Source organism: Leiobunum rupestre, chromosome 6 (assembly GCF_980474605.1).
Source record: "Leiobunum rupestre chromosome 6, qqLeiRupe1.1.hap1, whole genome shotgun sequence".
NCBI classification, from domain to species: domain Eukaryota; kingdom Metazoa; phylum Arthropoda; class Arachnida; order Opiliones; family Sclerosomatidae; genus Leiobunum; species Leiobunum rupestre.
The window spans coordinates 57,249,588-57,275,228 of record NC_143389.1 but is presented as its reverse complement, the minus strand read 5'-3'; the positions used below and the strand labels follow the sequence as shown (position 1 = coordinate 57,275,228).

The 25,641-nt window shown below is 38.7% G+C and overlaps 2 protein-coding genes across 2 annotated transcripts; one reads left to right on the top strand and one right to left on the bottom strand.

Annotated features, from left to right (window-relative positions):
• Window positions 1-169: 169 nt before the first annotated feature.
• Arf6 (ADP-ribosylation factor 6) lies at window positions 170-2,249 on the bottom strand. The gene is made up of 5 exons (XM_090177040.1): window positions 2,028-2,249; window positions 1,535-1,646; window positions 1,354-1,457; window positions 1,092-1,290; window positions 170-1,028 (listed from the first exon to the last, which is right to left on the bottom strand). The coding sequence occupies exons 2-5, from the start codon at window positions 1,614-1,616 to the stop codon at window positions 886-888; spliced, it is 528 nt and encodes a 175-aa protein (XP_090033166.1). The 5' UTR covers window positions 1,617-1,646; window positions 2,028-2,249; the 3' UTR covers window positions 170-885.
• Window positions 2,250-20,920: 18,671 nt separating this feature from the next.
• On the top strand, window positions 20,921-25,598 carry LOC149942729 (metal cation symporter ZIP14-like). The gene is made up of 8 exons (XM_090178915.1): window positions 20,921-21,831; window positions 21,898-22,141; window positions 22,210-22,379; window positions 23,968-24,093; window positions 24,286-24,480; window positions 24,546-24,789; window positions 24,857-25,044; window positions 25,109-25,598. The coding sequence occupies exons 1-8, from the start codon at window positions 21,334-21,336 to the stop codon at window positions 25,268-25,270; spliced, it is 1,827 nt and encodes a 608-aa protein (XP_090035041.1). The 5' UTR covers window positions 20,921-21,333; the 3' UTR covers window positions 25,271-25,598.
• Window positions 25,599-25,641: the final 43 nt, after the last annotated feature.

Genomic DNA, 25,641 nt, shown 5'->3' with positions numbered 1-25,641 from the left:
ATCTAGGCATAACCGGCGGTAGCTAATATAATCTTTTTTGAAAAAACGTTTTTCTCTCTTCTTTTCGTGGTAATAAAAAACTTCCGCAATCGATTCTATGATACCAAAAATTTGCAATTTTTTATTAAAACAAATACTCTTCTAAATCCATCACTAATTTTAAAAGTGCTAAAAATGAAGAGGCTCCTTTTATTTACTTATTAAATATCAAATGAATTTTTTAACTAGAGCTATACAATATTATACTTTTACATCAAATGCAATTTTCTGATTATTTACATTTTTTTTTATGATATTTAAACTGAAAAACTAAAGGGTTCCTCAGAGTATAATGCTTTTTTGCTTCAGTGGGGAGTAAATTTTAGTCTTTTTATGACTTAAAAAATTTTGAAATGAACCTTTTTTTTTTATTCACCCACAAACCTTTTGAGAGGTTTTTTTCCAGACAAAAATTGTTTTAAGTCTCAATCATACATTTTATTACACAGACATACAAATAGGTAACTTTCATTCCCAATTTGGTTTTTGCAAAATGGAAAATTAAAGACCGTCATTTCTATTTGAAACTTTTCCGAAAACGGGAGTGTATTTCTAAGTAGTAACAAGCTATTTGCAACTGTCGTTCATCTTTTCCTACATTTACTTATATATTTAAACAAAAGGCCTATATTTTTTCTTTATCTCCAAGGCATGAGAGTAATTGGTGAAGGGTAGTAAAAAGGTTACTTAGTTGGCAGATATAGAACATTGTAATATATAATTCTTTTCTAAGCAGGCTTTCAGTTTTTTTATGGACTTTTCTCTTTTTTTATTGTAGCACACACACACACACACATTTAGGGCAAAATTGGCTTCAGTTTATGGATGCGTGTTTGTAATTATTTTTCAGGATTTCTGATTTGACGTCAACCAAGTTAGGCCTTCATAGAGTCCGTCTCCCGCTGTGGCACACGAAGGTTGAACGTACCAATTGCGATCCCGGATCCGCGTTAATCCCAATTTTTCTTGGACCTCATGAGGTTTCATCGCTAAAAAATAAGAAATGTAAGATGTTTGTTTTTTACTTTGTTTTGGTGTATTAATTATTTTACCTTCTGGTAAATCTTGTTTATTGGCAAATACCAAAATAATTGCGTCTCGCATTTCTCTGTCATTGATTATCCTATGTAATTCTTGTCGCGCCTCGTCAATACGATCTCTGTCAGCGCAATCCACAACAAAAATTAACCCCTGAGTTCCAGTGTAGTAGTGCCTCCAAAGAGGGCGTATTTTATCTTGACCTCCAACATCCTATTTATTACGAATGTTTGTTGAAAGAATTGAAAGCAATTTTTGTCAAATAATTGACTTTACCCAAACATTAAACTTGACATTTTTGTACGTGACAGTTTCAACATTGAAACCAACTGTCGGAATGGTTGTCACAGATTGGCCCAGTTTAAGTTTATAAAGTATTGCTAGAATAAAATCATTACTTTCAAGTATAAAATCAAAAGTACTTTTTGCATGAAACCCTGAGTCTAAATTAAATTACTTGTTTTTCCCGCAGCATCTAGTCCCAACATTAAAATACGCATTTCTTTATTTCCAAATATTTTTGACAATAGTTTCCCCATGTTTCTTCACAATTCCAACTGGGTCTAATACTGAAATAAGTCAATATACTTTTTAAAATAAAGTTTAACTAAGGAACTAATTTTGCGCTATCATAAAGTTACACAGTCATGTTTAAGTAATTAAGAAGTTGGTATAGGGTAATGTCATAATAGAATACAACTTTAACTGTGGATATTTTGTATGGGCTATTTGAACTCTAAAGAATTATTGTAATTTAAAATATTAATATGGGTTAGCTAGCCTTGGCTTAAAAAATACAGGAACTACTTGTTTTCTAAAATTTACACGTTAGCCCAGGCTTATTTTTTACCGGTTTTTATACCTAAAAAAATAAGCCTGGGCAACCGCGGTAGGCGTTGGTACCGATAGATCGGGACTTGGCTAATTTTTAATGTTCGTTATTTTCTTACCTAGTTATATATTGATGAAAAGATAAAAAATTCAAACTTTGAAGACACATTACCCGATCATTATACTTTATTTAGCGCGACTAGTTTAAATTTAGGCACCGAAATCATCTTTGAGAATAACTTGGTATCATGAAGCCTGGTTTTTAATCCCAGACCACCATTACATTCCGCGAAAAAAGGCGGTTCCTTTTAGTTCGGGTTTCTATTTTAACGGCGTCTGATCAGTTCAGATTCAAAGCGCAAAATTCAAATCAGTAAGTGGATAATTTATTTTATTTTATTTATTAACAGAAAAATATCTACCAAGCCAGCAAGGCTTTTGTGTAGATTTCAAATACATATGCGTGAAACAGATACAATAGGATAAACTATACAGAAGGTGAGATCATAACGCGCGGTTAAAATGCTCATTTAAAAGTGCACGGAATTTAGGGAGGGAGGGTTCGGATACAATAGATTGGGGAAGGGCATTCCAGTCATTGATTACAGAATTAGAGAATGAGTTTAAACGAACAGTTGTGCTTGCCCTGGGTTTTGATAATTTATAAGAGTGGCCTCTAGTACGAGAACCCTCATTTAAAACAAAAAAATCAGAAAAGTTGTGCACGAGACTTTTATGGAAAAAATTGTGTAAAAGGCATAAGTTAGTTATTTTGTGGCGAATAATGACTGGAAGAATGGACAGGGATTGTAAGCGCGACGGGGCTGGTAGCTTATCAATTTTAGTAGCTAATTTGGTAAAACGGTTTTGAGCCTTTTGCAATGCCAATTGGTCAGAAGCTAAATGAGGGGTCCAAATTGGGGAACAAAAATCGAAAATCGGTAGAACAAGGGCATTATACAAAGTTTTAATTATTTTTGGGGAACGGAAGTTTAGATTACGGCGGACACATCCCGCAATTGAACGGACACGCTTAGTGACTTTATTGGAGTGGCTGGAGAATTTCAGGGTGGGGTCCACAATAATACCGAGGTCACGCTCCGAAAGGGTGGTCTTAAGGGGGTTGTTCTGGAACAAAAGGAGTACACTTTCTACGCTAAATTAAACTATTCGCTCGTGCTGATGGATAGAATAGACGCTTCAATAAATCATCCTCCAAGGAAATCGCCAAGAAGTAATATTTCGGAGAGCCAGGACCTGCAAGTCACTGTTTGTCTAGTGCTTGTTAAAATAATGGAAATTTTCACCTTTACGGCAGCAACAAGCGTTCCCTTTTTACCAGGTAGCTTTTTTTGACATATTAAGGCTTAGTAAAAACATGGCGTTCTGTTTACAGGTGAAAAGTTTCCTTTATTTCAACAAGCACTAAATAAACAGTAACTTGAACGTCCTGGCTCTTGGAAGTATTACTTCTTGGCGATTTCCTGGGAGGATGATTTATTTAAGGGCCTATTGGCGCTTAAAAAATGCCGCTCTCTTTTTCTTACCACCCCCCCCGCAATATTTCATCATTTAAATAATCGATTGTTTCGTTTTTCTCAAGTTTTTTGCTTAACATTTTTTTGAATAAGCTTCGTGCGTAGGTTAAACTTTGGTCAAAAGTATCGCCGCCCACCGACTGAGTTTGAAATCGAATGTGTGAAAGCTGTCTGCTCATTCGAAATTATCTCGATATAAAAGCTGAACGTGTCTTTTAAAGAACATTCATATTCAAAAGTTATCTGCTATTTCTTCACACATTTAGTTGACAGGTATTCACGTAGATGGCACCTAGGAGCAACAAACACAACACTCCACACAAGGAGAACGCAACCCGTCAAAAGTCGTGGATTTTCTTGTGTACGTTTTTCATTGGCTAGACGCTTTAGCGCCTGCTGCCGTCGGAAGAGGAAAATTCGGAAATTGTCTTCCCGCCCGTAAAACGTTCAGCGTAAAGGCTCGTGACGCTCGTCCAATGAAATTCGTACACAACCCTTCGTAGCGCCACCTACAATCGTTGTCAATTTAGACATGGAGTAAAATGTTATTTAAATGGAAATATTAAAGTATTAAACCTTTATAGCTACTATTTCATAATAGCGTAAATCCTTACACTACTGGTTGGCAAACGCATGAAACGCTATTAGCTAATACCATGAATGTATTCATTTCAACCACGAATATCGAACTGCATTAGGTAGTCTGACCTCAGTCGCTAGGATGGGAGGGGCTTAGCTATCATGACGTCGGTCACGCGCCGCCGCTCAAAAATTGTACTTTGAAACTTGACTAACTTTCAGTGCCAAGGTTTAACGTTAAATTTGGTTTCTAAAATTTTAATACACATCTTTTTGATTGAATGAAAATAAGTAAGAATATGAATAACAAATTCCTTTATTTATGATTATTAATTGATTTTGTAGTAGTAGAGGTATTTTTCTAAGAATCATTAGTCATTTTCTTCGCGGGTAAAATCGGGCAATCCCGGGAACGTTTTGTGGATCGAGTCAATGACAAATGTCTGTCTCCTGATTTACTCAAGTGATTACGTAAAACGCAGAAAGGAACCGCCCATCTTAGCCCCAGATGGTAGAAAGGGTAATGATATAGTTCGATATTCATGGTTGAAATGAATACATTCATGCTAATACGCTATCTCTGTAGCTTTCGACGGCAACCAAAAGAGGGCGTAGCAATAGTTTTCATGATGTAAAGTTCCATCAATTAATACTTTAGCAGAAAATTTTCACAGAAGACTTTTTCCCTTTTTTGAAAGCTTTACGCCACATTTCCCCCTTTTTCAGCTATTAAAATGTCTCGTCCTAAACCGAACGGTTTTCCAGTGGCGTACCGAGAGTATACGGCGGCCGGTTATCACTGGTTGAAGGAACAATAGGCCCTTCAATAAAACATCTTCAAGGAAATCGCCAAGAAATAATGTTTCCGAGAGCCAGGACCTGCAAGTTACTGTTTATATAGTGCTTGTTGAAATAATGGAAACTTTTCACCTGTACGGTATGCAACAAGTGTTTTCTTTTAGCCAGCCTAAGCCAGGTAGCTTTTTTTATACATATTAAGGCTTAGGAAAAACACGATGTGCTGTTTACAGGTGAAAAGTTTTCATTATTTCAACAAGCACCAAATAAACAGTACCTTTCAGATCCAGGCTCTCGGATATGTTACTTCTTGGCGATTTCCTTGAAGATCTTTTATTGTAGCGCCTATTCAGGGGCGTATTAACCATAAGGCAAATTAGGCACGTGCCTAGGGCGCCATTTTTCTAGGGGCGCCAAAACTCTGATAAAGCCCCAGGGTCCATGTACTTGGCTTGCCCCTACTCAACATAACGCCGAAAAGGTTTGGGGAAACATATATTTATTTATTTATTAAAAACCGAAACGCCCCTCATTAGCTGACCAATGCCAAGGGGCGCCAAATTTTTCTGTGCCTAAAGGCGCCGAAAGGGTTAATCCGCCCCTGCGCCTATTGGACATTAAAGATAGGAGTGTTTTGGCGCCCCCTACATATGATAGCCAGCTTGGCGCCCGGTTAAATATTAAATCCCTTACCCCGGGTCGGTACGCCTGAGGGTACCCCTCTGCGGTTTTCGACGAAATGGGCCTTTTTCACCTCAACATAGAAACACTGATGAATCTAGAGATCCAATCAAATCTGCTCCCCACGAAACAAGTTTTTGAAAAATACGAATGTGCCGTCTCCTCTAAAATGACGAGAAAACGTTATCATATGACCCGTGGCGCCATCCCTTGTTTTTGAAAAAAAAATCGTTTTGCCGGAAAAAGCGTCTTATTTGAACGAACCATTGAGAGATAGACGGCGCCACGGGTTGAATGATAAAGTTTTCTCGTCATTTGGGAGCAGACGGCAGTATTCTTATTTTTTAAAAACTTGTTTCGTGAAATACTGAAATCCGTCGTTTTGATTGGACCTCTAGCTTAATATTCCCAACTCAATGGTCTCGACATAGAACTCTGTTACCCAAGGCTTCGTTCAGAAACGCTCACCGGTGAGTCCGCTGAGTCACCGCTGACACCGGTGTTTTACTGAACGGCATTTTAATTTCGGGTATTGACGTCACGATAGCCATCGGTGAGACACCGAAGTCACCGAAAGAGATAGTTGGTTTTTCCGATGACTGACGTCATTACTGACGTAAAACTACTATCTGCTACTATTAATGCTACATTATTTTAAAAAACACCGTTGATTGAATAAAAGCGTTCAGCAAGTTACGACGTCATTATGACGAAAAAGCTTATTGGTGGAAAATATAAATCCATTGGGTTTTTTCCCGTTGACTGTTTCTGAACGTACCCCTCTAGATTCGAATTCTGAGAGCTTTTTAATTGGGTGGTTTCTTTTCGCTGGTTCTCGGACTAAAGGTGGACTCTTTTAACACTAAAACGAATCGCCTGCTCTGGGGTTGAGAATTATTGTAGTCTGTTTCAGGATTTTAGGGTTACACTTTTTACTCCTTCTGAAAAGACGGTGTAAAGACAGTATATCGGATTTTGTCGTCTGCTAGCAAACAGCGCGTTATAAAAGTTGGCCCTGGTTGGTTACCATAGTAACTAAAGAGCTAATTGTTTCGGAGTTCCGGCAGGAGGTGGGTAAACGCTATTGATTACGCGCGAGGCATTTATTTCGAATCTAGGGTACGAGCTCTATATTATCTTTGTTCTCCCTAAGCATTAATAAATTTATTGTTGGTAGCGCACAACGCCGATTTGATTTGGAGAATTCAATGGTAGGTTTTTTAATTAAAATTAAAAATGAATAAATAAATAATTCGGTGTAATAAAAAAAATTCATCGGTGGTGCCTTCGGTGTTGCGAATTGTTAAGGCGGGATTAAATGACACAACGATGACAGGTTAGTTTCGACGCAAAATATTCTGTTTAAGCCTAAGACAATGTTTGGCTGGCCGGGCCTGGCCCGCATTTTTACAAAAACCGTCGTGACGGTGACCGTCGACGCAAAAAAAATGGCATCAGGCCTAACGGATTTTTTTTGCTCGCCGTTGCGTTTTTTATTTCGTGCCCCCCTATCTATGGAGCGGACAAGAATATTGGAAATGGGATTGGGACGCCACCGGAAGTGTTGCCAGGTGGGCGGTTTCCCTCCAAAATTGGGCTACTTTGGGAACGCTATTGCTGTGTATGGTCAGAAGAAATAAATAAATGTGACACTTACTTATCGAAGCCTTGTGTGGCCAGAAGTAATAAATAAGTGTGGCACTTACTTATTAAAGCCGTGTATGGCCAGAAGTTATAAATAAGTGTGACACTTGCTTATCGAAGCCGGGTATGGCCAGAAGTAATATTTCATTAAAATTTAAGGTTTATTACTAATTAGTGATTTTATGCTACCTGCTTAAATGGAATACGGGCACGAAATAATATAATCACCTTCTTGGTGAACTTGTTTTTTCCCTGGCGAGAATCAGATTTTAAAGACTCGGGGGTTCCAGATAATAACGCCGCCGTTTGACAGACGCTACCAAGGAGTATATCTCCTTGGACGCTACTAACAAGTAAGATCTAGTCCAAGGTACCAAAATATTTTAATTCAGCAAAAATATATTAGTCATTGCTGAATAGATGTAAAAAATGTACTATATTTCCCGGTGTGGCCCCGCCCAAGACGTCAATCTCGGAAAACCCCTTTGCTTCTTAAGAATACGATATTTTATCCTTGGACTTTCTGATCGTTAATGAACTCTTCTAAATGATATCCAGATTATGACCAAATTGTTCAATCTTTTAAAATGACGGTTTTAATTGTACGTTGTTTTTTTAAGCAAGTTTATTTACCTGTTTTTATAGTCTAAAATGTAGTGGTATTTCCAGGGACAAAATAATTTTTGAAATCGCTCGATTTCGATATTTTTACGATCCTTGAACCTAAACTTGTGAAAACCCATATAATTTACATGCACACGTATCGTGAACTTGATTTGATATTATTGCGTAACGGGTATAGCGTGTTGCAATCTGGGGTAGTATCAAATTCTAACGTAAACTTTGATAATTCGAGTTACTTGACATTAGAAATCCGCTGGCCAATAAAATATCGAAATGTCAGGTGTAGATCGGGCCATCAGTCTCTAGGCTATGTCGGAGCTTACCTTGGTGAATCAAATTTACGGAGAACTACGTAGTTACGCAACTTGCAACAAGCGGATTCTCGGTAATTCAAACGAAGGAACTCCCAAATTTTTTCCTTGTATACCCCGATTCGAAAATACCCTTAATTTTCCATAAATTGTCTTCGACGAATCCTTTCAAGGGTCTATGACATCCTTTGCTCTTCAGGCCTACGCCACGGAAGGTTTAATTATCTTGAAAATAAAATAATTATTTAAATTGTCCAATATTAGAAGTATATCATATATTTTAAGAAGTATCCATACCGCAGAATATAAATAAATAAAATAAAATAAATCATAATTTTAAATAGAGGAAATATATTTTTTAAATAAGTAAATATTCATTGTGAGTAAAACATTTATATTTTATGTCGTCATACGAGATTTGAAGAGAAAATGGCACGTGTCATTTTTACACGACGAAGGTACATACACGTGTCATTTTTAGCGGACGAAGGTACATACACGTGTCATTTTTAGCGGACGAAGGTACAAACACGCGTCATTTTTACCGGACGAAGGTACATACACGTGTCATTTTTACACGACGAAGGTACATACACTTGTCATTTTTATCGGACGAAGGTACAAACACGCGTCATTTTTACCGGACGAAGGTACATACACGGGTCATTTTTACACGACGAAGGTACATACACGTGTCATTTTTACACGACTAAGGTACATACACGTGCCATTTTTACCGGAAGAAGGTACAAACACGCGTCATTTTTAGCGCACGAAGGTACAAACACGCGTCATTTTTACCGGACGAAGGTACATACACTGGTCATTTTTACACGACGAAGGTACATACACGTGTCATTTTTACACGACGAAGGTACATACACGTGTCATTTTTACCGGAAGAAGGTACAAACACGCGTCATCTTTACCGGACGAAGGTACATACACGTGTCATTTTTACCGGACGAAGGTACATACACGTGTCATTTTTAGCGGACGAAGGTACATACCCGTGTCATTTTTACCGTATGAAGGTAGAAACACGTATCATTTTTAGAGGACGAAGGTACATACACGTGTCATTTTTACCGGACGAAGGTACATACACGTGTCATTTTTACCGGACGAAGGTACATACACGTGCCATTTTTACCGGAAGAAGGTACATACACGGATCATTTTTACACGACGAAGGTACATACACGTGTCATTTTTACACGACGAAGGTACATACACGTGCCATTTTTACCGGAAGAAGGTACATACACGTGTCATTTTTAGCGGACGAAGGTACAAACACGCGTCATTTTTAGCGGACGAAGGTACAAACACGCGTCATTTTTACCGGACGAAGGTACATACACGTGTCATTTTTAGCGGACGAAGGTACATACACGTGTCATTTTTAGCGGACGAAGGTACAAACACGCGTCATTTTTACCGGACGAAGGTACATACACGTGTCATTTTTACACGACGAAGGTACATACACTTGTCATTTTTATCGGACGAAGGTACAAACACGCGTCATTTTTACCGGACGAAGGTACATACACGGGTCATTTTTACACGACGAAGGTACATACACGTGTCATTTTTAGCGGACGAAGGTACATACACGTGTCATTTTTACCGGACGAAGGTACATACACGTGCCATTTTTACCGGAAGAAGGTACATACACGGATCATTTTTACACGACGAAGGTACATACACGTGTCATTTTTACACGACGAAGGTACATACACGTGCCATTTTTACCGGAAGAAGGTACATACACGTGTCATTTTTAGCGGACGAAGGTACAAACACGCGTCATTTTTAGCGGACGAAGGTACAAACACGCGTCATTTTTACCGGACGAAGGTACATACACTGGTCATTTTTACCGGACGAAGGTACATACACGTGTCATTTTTAGCGGACGAAGGTACATACACGTGTCATTTTTACCGTATGAAGGTAGAAACACGTATCATTTTTAGCGGACGAAGGTACATACACGTGTCATTTTTAAAGGACGAAGGTACATACACGTGTCATTTTTACACGGCGAAGGTACATACACGTGCCATTTTTACCGGAAGAAGGTACATACACGTGTCATTTTTAGCGGAAGAAGGTACATACACGTGTCATTTTTAGCGGACGAAGGTACAAACACGCGTCATTTTTAGCGGACGAAGGTACATACACGCGTCATTTTTACCGGACGAAGGTACATACACGTGTCATTTTACCGGACGAAGGTACATACACGTGTCATTTTTACACGACGAAGGTACATACACGTGTCATTTTTACACGACGAAGGTACATACACGTGCCATTTTTACCGGACGAAGGTACATACACCGGTCATTTTAACACGACGAAGGTACATACACGTGTCATTTTTACACGACGAAGGTACATACACGTGTCATTTTTACACGACGAAGGTACATACACGTGTCATTTTTACACGACGAAGGTACATACACGTGCCATTTTTACCGGAAGAAGGTACATACACGTGTCATTTTTAGCGGACGAAGGTACAAACACGCGTCATTTTTAGCGGACGAAGGTACAAACACGCGTCATTTTTACCGGACGAAGGTACATACACCGGTCATTTTTACACGACGAAGGTACATACACGTGTCATTTTTACACGACGAAGGTACATACACGTGTCATTTTTACCGGAAGAAGGTACAAACACGCGTCATTTTTACCGGACGAAGGTACATACACTGGTCATTTTTACACGACGAAGGTACATACACGTGTCATTTTTACACGACGAAGGTACATACACGTGTCATTTTTACCGGAAGAAGGTACAAACACGCGTCATTTTTACCGGACGAAGGTACATACACGTGTCATTTTTAAACGACGAAGGTACATACACGTGTCATTTTTAAACGACGAAGGTACATACACGTGTCATTTTTCACGGACGAAGGTACATACACGTGTAATTTTTAGCGGACGAAGGTACATCCACGTGTCATTTTTAGCGGACGAAGGTACATACACGTGTCATTTTTACCTTATGAAGGTAGAAACACGTATCATTTTTAGCGGACGAAGGTACATACACGTGTCATTTTTACCGGACGAAGGTACATACACGTGTCATTTTACCGGACGAAGGTACATACACGTGTCATTTTTACACGACGAAGGTACATACACGTGCCATTTTTACCGGACGAAGGTACATACACGTGTCATTTTTACACGACGAAGGTACATACACGTGTCATTTTTACACGACGAAGGTACATACACGTGCCATTTTTACCGGAAGAAGGTACATACACGTGTCATTTTTAGCGGACGAAGGTACAAACACGCGTCATTTTTAGCGGACGAAGGTACATACACGTGTCATTTTTACACGACGAAGGTACATACACGTGTCCTTTTTACCGGACGAAGGTACATACACGTGTCATTTTTAGCGGACGAAGGTACATACACGTGTCATTTTTACCGTATGAAGGTATTATTTTTTAATTTTTTTTATTCAAGGAAGAAAGGGCTGATTGAGTCTGAGAAGACCGCGAGCCCGGCGAAACACCATCTGATTAATCAGGGCGAGATATGTGTAACGGCTACGCCAACGGGGGGATACGTGGGGACAGGGGTGGGAACACCCGTGGCGGAAGTAGTCCGACCACCCGTTGGGGAATTGGTAGTCGTCCTCACACGACCATCCACAAACTCTGCCTCCCGGACGCCTGGGATTACAGGAGTGAGCCACTACTCCCGGCTACCGTATGAAGGTAGAAACACGTATCATTTTTAGCGGACGAAGGTACATACACGTGTCATTTTTACCGGACGAAGGTACATACACGTGTCATTTTTACCGGACGAAGGTACATACACGTGTCATTTTTACACGACGAAGGTACATACACGTGTCATTTTTACCGGACGAAGGTACATACACGTGTCATTTTAAGCGGACGAAGGTACATACACGTGTCATTTTTAGCGGACGAAGGTACAAACACGCGTCATTTTTACCGGACGAAGGTACATACACGTGTCATTTTTACACGACGAAGGTACATACACGTGTCATTTTTACCGGACGAAGGTACATACACGTGTCATTTTTAGCGGACGAAGGTACATACACGTGTCATTTTTAGCGGACGAAGGTACATACACGTGTCATTTTTAGCGGACGAAGGTACATACACGTGTCATTTTTACCGTATGAAGGTAGAAACACGTATCATTTTTAGCGGACGAAGGTACATACACGTGTCATTTTTAAAGGACGAAGGTACATACACGTGTCATTTTTACACGGCGAAGGTACATACACGTGCCATTTTTACCGGAAGAAGGTACATACACGTGTCATTTTTAGCGGAAGAAGGTACATACACGTGTCATTTTTAGCGGACGAAGGTACAAACACGCGTCATTTTTAGCGGACGAAGGTACATACACGCGTCATTTTTACCGGACGAAGGTACATACACGTGTCATTTTACCGGACGAAGGTACATACACGTGTCATTTTTACACGACGAAGGTACATACACGTGTCATTTTTACACGACGAAGGTACATACACGTGCCATTTTTACCGGACGAAGGTACATACACCGGTCATTTTAACACGACGAAGGTACATACACGTGTCATTTTTACACGACGAAGGTACATACACGTGTCATTTTTACACGACGAAGGTACATACACGTGTCATTTTTACACGACGAAGGTACATACACGTGCCATTTTTACCGGAAGAAGGTACATACACGTGTCATTTTTAGCGGACGAAGGTACAAACACGCGTCATTTTTAGCGGACGAAGGTACAAACACGCGTCATTTTTACCGGACGAAGGTACATACACCGGTCATTTTTACACGACGAAGGTACATACACGTGTCATTTTTACACGACGAAGGTACATACACGTGTCATTTTTACCGGAAGAAGGTACAAACACGCGTCATTTTTACCGGAAGAAGGTACAAACACGCGTCATTTTTACCGGACGAAGGTACATACACTGGTCATTTTTACACGACGAAGGTACATACACGTGTCATTTTTACACGACGAAGGTACATACACGTGTCATTTTTACACGACGAAGGTACATACACGTGTCATTTTTACCGGACGAAGGTACATACACGTGTCATTTTTAGCGGAAGAAGGTACATACACGTGTCATTTTTAGCGGACGAAGGTACAAACACGCGTCATTTTTAGCGGACGAAGGTACAAACACGCGTCATTTTTACCGGACGAAGGTACATACACTGGTCATTTTTACCGGACGAAGGTACATACACGTGTCATTTTTAGCGGACGAAGGTACATACACGTGTCATTTTTACCGTATGAAGGTAGAAACACGTATCATTTTTAGCGGACGAAGGTACATACACGTGTCATTTTTAAAGGACGAAGGTACATACACGTGTCATTTTTACACGGCGAAGGTACATACACGTGCCATTTTTACCGGAAGAAGGTACATACACGTGTCATTTTTAGCGGAAGAAGGTACATACACGTGTCATTTTTAGCGGACGAAGGTACAAACACGCGTCATTTTTAGCGGACGAAGGTACATACACGCGTCATTTTTACCGGACGAAGGTACATACACGTGTCATTTTACCGGACGAAGGTACATACACGTGTCATTTTTACACGACGAAGGTACATACACGTGTCATTTTTACACGACGAAGGTACATACACGTGCCATTTTTACCGGACGAAGGTACATACACCGGTCATTTTAACACGACGAAGGTACATACACGTGTCATTTTTACACGACGAAGGTACATACACGTGTCATTTTTACACGACGAAGGTACATACACGTGTCATTTTTACACGACGAAGGTACATACACGTGCCATTTTTACCGGAAGAAGGTACATACACGTGTCATTTTTAGCGGACGAAGGTACAAACACGCGTCATTTTTAGCGGACGAAGGTACAAACACGCGTCATTTTTACCGGACGAAGGTACATACACCGGTCATTTTTACACGACGAAGGTACATACACGTGTCATTTTTACACGACGAAGGTACATACACGTGTCATTTTTACCGGAAGAAGGTACAAACACGCGTCATTTTTACCGGACGAAGGTACATACACTGGTCATTTTTACACGACGAAGGTACATACACGTGTCATTTTTAGCGGACGAAGGTACATACACGTGTCATTTTTAGCGGACGAAGGTACATACACGTGTCATTTTTACCGTATGAAGGTAGAAACACGTATCATTTTTAGCGGACGAAGGTACATACACGTGTCATTTTTACCGGACGAAGGTACATACACGTGTCATTTTACCGGACGAAGGTACATACACGTGTCATTTTTACACGACGAAGGTACATACACGTGCCATTTTTACCGGACGAAGGTACATACACGTGTCATTTTTACACGACGAAGGTACATACACGTGTCATTTTTACACGACGAAGGTACATACACGTGCCATTTTTACCGGAAGAAGGTACATACACGTGTCATTTTTAGCGGACGAAGGTACAAAAACGCGTCATTTTTAGCGGACGAAGGTACATACACGTGTCATTTTTACACGACGAAGGTACATACACGTGTCATTTTTACCGTATGAAGGTATTATTTTTTAATTTTTTTTATTCAAGGAAGAAAGGGCTGATTGAGTCTGAGAAGACCGTGAGCCCGGCGAAACACCATCTGATTAATCAGGGCGAGATATGTGTAACGGCTACGCCAACGGGGGGATACGTGGGGACAGGGGTGGGAACACCCGTGGCGGAAGTAGTCCGACCACCCGTTGGGGAATTGGTAGTCGTCCTCACACGACCATCCACAAACTCTGCCTCCCGGACGCCTGGGATTACAGGAGTGAGCCACTACTCCCGGCTACCGTATGAAGGTAGAAACACGTATCATTTTTAGCGGACGAAGGTACATACACGTGTCATTTTTACCGGACGAAGGTACATACACGTGTCATTTTTACCGGACGAAGGTACATACACGTGTCATTTTTGCACGACGAAGGTACATACACGTGTCATTTTTACCGGACGAAGGTACATACACGTGTCATTTTAAGCGGACGAAGGTACATACACGTGTCATTTTTAGCGGACGAAGGTACAAACACGCGTCATTTTTACCGGACGAAGGTACATACACGTGTCATTTTTACACGACGAAGGTACATACACGTGTCATTTTTACCGGACGAAGGTACATACACGTGTCATTTTTAGCGGACGAAGGTACATACACGTGTCATTTTTAGCGGACGAAGGTACAAACACGCGTCATTTTTACCGGACGAAGGTACATACACGTGTCATTTTTACACGACGAAGGTACATACACGTGTCATTTTTACCGGACGAAGGTACATACACGTGTCATTTTTAGCGGACGAAGGTACATACACGTGTCATTTTTACACGACGAAGGTACATACACGTGTCATTTTTACCGGAAGAAGGTACAAACACGCTTCATTTTTACCGGACGAAGGTACATACACCGGTCATTTTTACACGACGAAGGTACATACACGTGTCATTTTTACACGACGAAGGTACATACACGTGTCATTTTTACCGGAAGAAGGTACAAACACGCGTCATTTTTACCGGACGAAGGTACATACACTGGTCATTTTTACACGACGAAGGTACATACACGTGTCATTTTTACACGACGAAGGTACATACACGTGTCATTTTTACCGGAAGAAGGTACAAACACGCGTCATTTTTACCGGACGAAGGTACATACACGTGTCATTTTTAAACGACGAAGGTACATACACGTGTCATTTTTAAACGACGAAGGTACATACACGTGTCATTTTTACCGGACGAAGGTACATACACGTGTAATTTTTAGCGGACGAAGGTACATACACGTGTCATTTTTAGCGGACGAAGGTACATACACGTGTCATTTTTACCGTATGAAGGTAGAAAAACGTATCATTTTTAGCGGACGAAGGTACATACACGTGTCATTTTTACCGGACGAAGGTACATACACGTGTCATTTTACCGGACGAAGGTACATACACGTGTCATTTTTACACGACGAAGGTACATACACGTGTCATTTTTACACGACGAAGGTACATACACGTGTCATTTTTACACGACGAAGGTACATACACGTGTCATTTTTACACGACGAAGGTACATACACGTGCCATTTTTACCGGAAGAAGGTACATACACGTGTCATTTTTAGCGGACGAAGGTACAAACACGCGTCATTTTTAGCGGACGAAGGTACAAACACGCGTCATTTTTACCGGACCAAGGTACATACACCGGTCATTTTTACACGACGGAGGTACATACACGTGTCATTTTTACACGACGAAGGTACATACACGTGTCCTTTTTACCGGACGAAGGTACATACACGTGTCATTTTTAGCGGACGAAGGTACATACACGTGTCATTTTTACCGTATGAAGGTATTATTTTTTAATTTTTTTTATTCAAGGAAGAAAGGGCTGATTGAGTCTGAGAAGACCGCGAGCCCGGCGAAACACCATCTGATTAATCAGGGCGAGATATGTGTAACGGCTACGCCAACGGGGGGATACGTGGGGACAGGGGTGGGAACACCCGTGGCGGAAGTAGTCCGACCACCCGTTGGGGAATTGGTAGTCGTCCTCACACGACCATCCACAAACTCTGCCTCCCGGACGCCTGGGATTACAGGAGTGAGCCACTACTCCCGGCTACCGTATGAAGGTAGAAACACGTATCATTTTTAGCGGACGAAGGTACATACACGTGTCATTTTTACCGGACGAAGGTACATACACGTGTCATTTTTACCGGACGAAGGTACATACACGTGTCATTTTTACACGACGAAGGTACATACACGTGTCATTTTTACCGGACGAAGGTACATACACGTGTCATTTTAAGCGGACGAAGGTACATACACGTGTCATTTTTAGCGGACGAAGGTACAAACACGCGTCATTTTTACCGGACGAAGGTACATACACGTGTCATTTTTACACGACGAAGGTACATACACGTGTCATTTTTACCGGACGAAGGTACATACACGTGTCATTTTTAGCGGACGAAGGTACATACACGTGTCATTTTTAGCGGACGAAGGTACAAACACGCGTCATTTTTACCGGACGAAGGTACATACACGTGTCATTTTTACACGACGAAGGTACATACACGTGTCATTTTTACCGGACGAAGGTACATACACGTGTCATTTTTAGCGGACGAAGGTACATACACGTGTCATTTTTACACGACGAAGGTACATACACGTGTCATTTTTACCGGAAGAAGGTACATACACGTGTCATTTTTACCGGAAGAATGTACATACACGTGTCATTTTTACACGACGAAGGTACATACACGTGTCATTTTTACACGACGAAGGTACATACACGTGTCATTTTTACACGACGAAGGTACATACACGTGTCATTTTTACCGGACGAAGGTACAAACACGCGTCATTTTTAGCGGACGAAGGTACATACACGTGTCATTTTTACCGTATGAAGGTAGAAACACGTGTCATTTTTACACGACGAGGTACAAACACGTGTCATTTTTACCGGACGAAGGTACAAACATTAGACCGATGGGCTAACCACTGTCAGATGGCTTGTACACCGATAACGCGTACTCAACACTGATAAAGGTACAGACTCGAAAGATTACGCGTAATGTCATTAGTACCGTCCAAGGTACGGGCTTGTACACCGATTACGCGGAGTGACCCCGATGTAGGCGCCGCCGCCGATAATTTTTTGCGCCTCCGCCACCGATATTTTCTCGACACGGCGCTGCCGGTTTATAATATTTTTTTAACAGCGCTACCAGATTTTCCGTTGATATCAATCTCTTTGCAGCTTTAACAAAAATGTAGTTCTTTCTTTATCACATTTCAATTATTACTTCGGTAGTGCAAATAAAACAAAAATACAATTTTTGTCCCGCGAAGTTATATCATTTTTATCCTGGCAATGTTCATACATGTGACATTTGTACCCGGCGAAGGTACATGTGTCATTTTTACGTCGTAGAAAATTGATTCGCTTTCTAAGGATATATTATAATACACTCGTAAGATGTATTATATAGAATCTTTTTTTTTTAATTTTGCTGGGCGCGTTCATGTTGAGTTTACCCCCCTTAACCCCCATTCTCCATATCCTGGGACCAAAGACCCGAGCCTAGACCCCCCACCGGTGGTTCCAGGTAATGGCCGACTAGCGGGCGGCCGAAAAGAGGGGTCGAAAAGACCGCGAAAAAGAGTGTTATATTGACAATTAGAAGTTTGCGCCCTTGAGTCGTTTTTAAAGTAATTATTGTTATTTTAACTAATTAATCATAAGCTGCCAACCATAATATACGGAAATAGTTAATAGTTGTTTTAGCATTGGTACCAATCCGGACACTATCACCATTGGCCTAAATAATAATATTAATTTTGCAAATAGCGATAATATTGAGAAATTCCAGCCACCGATCCGTGTTATTATTTTAGCGCGTTTTTTTATAGATGCCGGCAATATTGGTAATTGCTTGGCCGGCCTGTTTTTATACAATCGGTCATTATCAATGGTTTATTATTTTTATACTTAAACCTTAATATCACTCGAGCGTGTACAGTTGAAGCAACAGGGAACCAAAGAGTCGAATCATTTCGATAAACTTTCACTTTCCTTTAAACTTCTGTGAATGTAATGGATATTTTACCGACTAATAGAATATTTATCGCGTTCTTATCCAAGGATAAATAATATTTTCGATGATCTAGCTTAAATAACTCAAAATGAAGAGTTAAAATTTGAACTATCAACCACTTTTTAGTCGTTAAAGGGAGTAGAAACTAAATAGAAAACTCGTGCTACGACTGTTCGCTACCTTACAGCAAGAGTCAAGCAAGTCTGAAAACCCCTATTTGAGCAAAACCAGTTTTAAGTTCGAAATCTAGAATAATAACAATGATTATCTAATAATGAAAATTGATAAAAAATAGAGTGAAAATATATATTGAAAATTTTGTACTGAGTCACCTTAATTTAAAAACACTCAAGGATTCTTATTTTGAATTTCTTTCAATAGTCACGTATCTCGACTTACTTGAGTTTTGCTCTCAGGTAGCGGCGTTTCAAAAACCCCTTATCTTCTTTTAAACCTGGTCGCGGAAAAGTTAAATTCGTTGATAAACAAGAAAATTCATACTCAATTTAATTTATTTTACAAATAAGGAAAATTAAATGTTATATCATGTACAACACTCTAAACAAATTCAATCTACAGTAACGTGTCGCAACATGCCACACCGATACAGATACTCTTAGGTTATGCAATAATCTAGTTACCACCTCTACAGCTGTTGCGAAATATCGCAGTCAAAACTGTTGTTGTGGCTGCTCATCAACTATTAATCAATATTAATCCCATAAGTCTATTCGCGACCGAAACCTATCGCTACAACCCCTTTGGTTCACCATGATTGAAACCTAGATAGGTAGCTGCTAAAGCAGACGCTTTTGGTTTTTTCTCATCGTTATAAGTAAATTTGACTTTCTCAATAATGATACTTGCATTTTAATGACCCAATTGTAGGAGATATTAGTTGTTTTAACACAATTTCACCCAATTTTTGTCATTTGGACGAATTTTGATTATTTTACCAATTTTGATCTTTTTACCCAATTTTAGTCAATTTATCCAATTTTTGTAGATTTCAAAAAAAATTATTTGACAATACCCAATTTAGGTAAAATTTTCGAAATATTCCTTTATTTTACAAATTCATTGAAATTTTCTCAATTTTATCCAAACTTAATGAATTTCACCCAAAATAGTTCAAATTTAGCATTTTAGTTCAGATTTGAACCAAGAAAATCCCATGGTTTTTTAAATGTAGATTTTTTCATTTTAAGTTGTCAAAAACATTTTCGGTTGCCATAGCAAAACGGAAGCCCAGCGTAACTTTTCCCTTGGTGAAAATTCATGTTACCCCAAGGTGATTTACACCTCGGGTACACTCCTCATCAGGGGCGTAGCTGAAGGTACGCAGGGCCCGCGCCGCGGGAGGGGGCCCAAGATTCGGGGGCCCCCGCTAACCATAAAATAAAATAAAAAAGGGGGCCCCTTAGAGATTTTTGCGGGGGGGGGGGGCTCAGCTACGCCACTGTTCGCACTTTATTATTTTAGTGAAACATCAGGAAGCGTATGGAACCTTTCCACAAGTTGAACAAGATGAAGACATAAATAGAATTTATGTTATCCTCTATTTGTTATCAGACAATGATCCTAACAAATATCATGATCTAATCATTGCTTTCCCCTTTTTATATTACTCAGCCCCCCACTGTGAAATCCCCTAGCAATTAACGCGTTTTAGATAATTATTAATAATTCCTATTTAACGTTTAATCAGATACTTATGAGTTAATTTTTATACTTCGAGAGGGACCACACCTAGTCGTACCTCTGACTTGTCAAAACAACATTCTTAAGAATTACACCCCCAGATTTCTTATTAAGTAGATTAATCGCTATTCCTATAATTGTTTCCCCGCTCCACGCCATTTGAATTTTGAAAGGGCTCTTTGGTGACCTTGAGCTAATATAGAAACGACGCTAGGCTTGAGCGGGAAATTCGGCGAATCCTATCAATACACGACGTGTTGGTTTTGCTCCACCTCTTGATGGTTGTGCGCTATGCAATAAGTTACGTTTTCACACGCCCCCCCCCCTGTTAAATTAGCCCTAAAGTTTTTTCCCCCATTTCACTCGTATTTAATTGATCATTCTCAATCCGGGAAACGGGCTCTACAGTTTACGCAGGTAGCACAGTAGAGACAGAGCTGCGAGCGGCGGAGGTGTACCCAGAAAGTCTGAAACTCGAAATTGCGCGACGGCGGCGGGAAAGTGGTGCGCTTCTGTTGCCGCAAAGAATGTGGTGGTTTCGCGAATGTTTTGTATTTTATTAATTGTTAATGTGATTGGACAACGAAACAATAGTTTTTAACCTTCAAGTAGGATACTAATATGTAATATTACGAATTATCGTCGGAACGAAACATATCTTGAGATATCTCGTTTTTTTTAGAATAAGAATAAATGTGCAATTCACCCAGCTATTTTGATAGTAAATCAAATGATTTTAGCTTTGTTTTTTAGGGATTTACGTCTCGTTTTATGACCAAAGGAAAAATGGGTACGCTCAGAGCTATATTTAAAAACTGTATGGGTACAAACGTTTTAGTCTCTTCCATTAAAATATTTATTTTAATCGAACTATGTCACTGCGAATTAACCGTAATTGGTAAAACTACCTTAGACGCTTCCACATTATCCCAGTCTGGTGTATTAGATTCGGTTGAAGGAGTTGATTTTCTGGCCAAATTGGCATTAACTAAACACATTCGCTCGGACCAAGGTCTGAAAGACCAAAAGTTTCCTAGTAATTTTGCACCAGGTGTGAATCAAGACTGGAGTTCCAATAATAACAAACAGTTCTCTGAAACATTGAGCTCATTTAGTGATGTTTTCAAAAGTAGTCTGAACCAAAGTGAGAATGAAAAGGCGGCTCTTACAAGTTTCAAAACGTTTTGTAAAAGTTATTCGAAAAAATCAGAAGATGCTACAGAAAAAAATGATTTTGAATCCTTATGTGATATTGTAGTGGAAAATGAGGTAAAAATATTATTGTTACTTTTTTTGTTACAACAAGCGTTAATCATCACCAATTAATAATTTCAGTGTTTGTCAACGGACCAATTTTTAAAGATTTTAAAAGAATATAGTTTTAAAAGTGAAACTTTCACATTATCTCAAGCTGTGGCTAGATTATGTCCCCTTTTGCTGTTTCAAAATCAAGAAACTTCGTGTCCACAAAAAATGGAAATAAGTGCAACGGATAAAGAATTTAGAGATGTTGATACTCAATCTACAGACCCGCCAGCAACACCAGCCCCATTGAAGAGTAGACCAAATGCTTCATCAGGTGAATATTAGAAATGTCAAATTTTTTCATATTATTATCAAAAATTTTAATTAATTTTCTTTTGGTAGTTTGGGGTTTTGGCTTTCTCTTCGTGACAGTTGTGAGTTGCTGTTCTCTGGTTGGAGTGGCTTTGCTTCCTTTCTTGAGCAAAAGAGTGTACCACATAGTCCTGGTCTTATTCGAAGGGCTGGCTGTTGGAAGTCTTTCAGCAAGCGCGTTATTTCATCTTATTCCACAGGTCTGTATATTTATTTATTCTTTATATATAAAAAATAAAATTACAAATGGCTATGCTGTCGCTTATTTGTGGGTCAAGGGTGTTTCCTTAATTTTTCTGGAAGGTTGGTTTTATCACCTTTTAGAGGCTCGTAAGATTTTAGGGGTGTTTGTGTTATGTATACCGGATTCCAAACATGTCAAACAAGTGTAAATTTGCAGTAGCCAAACTCCTGGCGAAAGACTTAATCATCTACATTCCACTATGCTGATTTTACCCACTTTACCATTTAACCGGAATGCTAGATAATCAATCTCATGTAGAATGGGCAGATGTATTTCTAACTGGTACATGTATTTCAAATTGACATTTTATTTTTACATAACCTCATTTCTTTTGAGTAAAACTGTTTTCATATGATTAAAAGCATTAAAAAGTAACTAAATATTTATAGACATATATCAATGTAAATAGACTGTAGTATATTATCTTATTTCATATTATTATTACATTATCAGCAAAACCATAAATGTAGTATTTAGCCAAAGATTGACAAGTTTACCTGTCATTTTTGACAAATAACCTAGATTGAAAGGTAATAAGGTATGGAGTAACATTTAGTTGTTGATAAATCATTAATTGAGGTTATGATAAAATGGTGCCTAAGATTATTATTATTTATGCCTATTATACTGATAAAAAATCTTTACATTTATAACCTTATTTAGAAATTTATAATTTTGCATAAATCGCTTTGTACATTTATACCTAGGTAGATGAAGCAGAGATGCTTATATATATATTTTTAAATCACGATAATAAAGAGAAACAGATGTTTATTGTGGACTTTATAATTTGAAATTATTATGGAATTTTAAGTTAAATATTACGTATTTAATTACCAGCCTCATATGTAGGTTATTTTTTAATGTGTATTTTCATATCAAGAAGTGGGTTTGACTTAGTGCTAGGCGCGATGATATTTAGTAGCTAAAAAACTAATAGGTACGTTGAATATACGCAGAAATGAAAGTTACCCTACAACTACAACTCAACCCCTAATCAACTTGTACTCTAGAATTATTATTTTAGATTGACTTGCAAAATTTTCTGTTGCTTACACACTTGTTTACTGGGGTATAAATTGTGGCAGAAAAAAAAAGGTATTTTTTTATTTGACCCATTTCAATTAACTCCACTGGTGTTATGGTACACTGTAATAAAACACTTAATTTTTACATTTTTTTCTTATCAGCTGGTAAAATAAATTACCTTAGTTCATTGGCATTGTCTATTTTTTGAGAATAATGAGCATTACATTAACGTAAAAGAGAATTAGGCATTGTAGGCTTAAAAAATATCTAATCTCAAGTGTGGTCTAACAACTATCAGCAGTTGATAAGACTTTCTAAATCAGCATACTAGTTGACTTAACCAGACTTTACAAGAGGGGGTTTGATAATATTAAAACGTTTTCAAGATTGTTATTAACAGAGGATTTAGTGTGGAGGATTATGTTTCCATTTACTTTTTTATTGTATTTTTAAAGTGGCATGATAAGGTAGAAAACGACTTTTTTTTTACTAATCTTTTAACTAATTTTTATTAGGCATTTGGACTATTGGGCCAAAATGATCATCATGGTTATTTGTGGAAATCTTTGGTAATCTTTCTTGGGATATATATTTTCTTTATTACTGAAAGATGTATGAAAATTATCATTCAACGAAAAGAAGTTAGTATGATTTTAGCTAACTACAGTGGCGTAGCTGAGAACTCAGAGCCCCCCCCCCCCCCCCGCAAAAATCTCAATGGGGCCCCCCTTTTCAATTTTGTATAGTGAGCGGGCCCTGCGGACCATCAGCTATGCCACTGGCTAACTATAAAAATTATTATTAATAATTATTATTTTTCCAAATCTTTATAGAAAAGAAAAAAGAAGAAAGCTCTTCGTAATGTGGACACTGCCTCTCTCACACTATCTCCTTCTGATTTGTCGAGTAATGGTGGTATCAATGATAAACATTTAAGTGATGGGAATGGAGACAGCGTTTTTATCAAGGATGCCATCAAGAAAAATGGAGATACTCATCAAGTATCTGAACCAGAACCCGATACTCAAGTAATACCACCCAAATAATGCGACTGAAAACAAGAAAACCTTGATTAAATTCATTTTCAACCTAGGTATGTTTGCCAATATCTGATAATACTCGCAATAACAACCACCATGGACATAGTCATTTTCACGCTACCACTAACTCAACTGGCAAGCAGGAAATTGCCACTGTAGCGTGGATGATAATATTTGGTGATGGATTTCATAATTTCATCGACGGACTTTCCATTGGAGCCGCTTTCTCGGATAGTATTCTTTCGGGGATTAGTATATCAGTTGCCGTAATCTGTGAAGAATTTCCTCACGAACTTGGTAAAGATAATTTTACATTGCTACGCAATTTCTAGCTATTAAAATTTTTAAAATAATTAATTTGTAGGAGATTTCGCTGTCTTACTGTCAGCTGGTATGACAATGAAACAAGCGTTAATGTACAATTTCTTATCGGCTTGCACTTGTTATCTGGGGTTAATTTTTGGCATCATATTGGGGGATTTTTCTGAAGCGGGACCTTATATTTTTGCATTTGCTGGTGGAATGTTCCTCTATATATCTTTAGTTGATATGGTAAGTGTTAAATAGAGATCTCTTTTTTTTTCACCTTTATTGAAAATGATTCCATTCTAAATAGGTAAATGAATTAAGTGAAGCTTTGGAAAGTGCTAGTGAGAAAGGAACAAAAGAAATGGTTCTCGTTTTTTTCCTTCAAAACGTCGGTATCATAATCGGCATGGCTATCATGTTTATCATGGCTAGATTTAGCGAAAATATCAAGTTTTCCGATGACTTATAGAATCTTCTCCGAGATTTAAATACAAATAATGTTGTTTTAGAATTCCACCAAGTGCCTATAGAGTTGTAAACTCCATTTGAAAAATAATTTTTTATTAACTTTAGTGTCAAATTGTTTGTCCCAATAAGTTAAAAAAATAAACTTAAAATGTGTTAATTTTTTTAGATAGTCCTGGTTTTATTTACAGGTGAAATGAGGGTATATAATATGTTACAAAGCAGTCTTGCGGAGCAAATTTTTAAAAATTAAAATAGTTTTTTATCTACTTTAATAATGTTTAGTTTGGAGCAATTTCCTCAAACAAAAATAAAGAATTTTTCCAAATGTTTTTCCATGTCATTTGTTTTCAATGCGTATTGCGACCCTCCTCC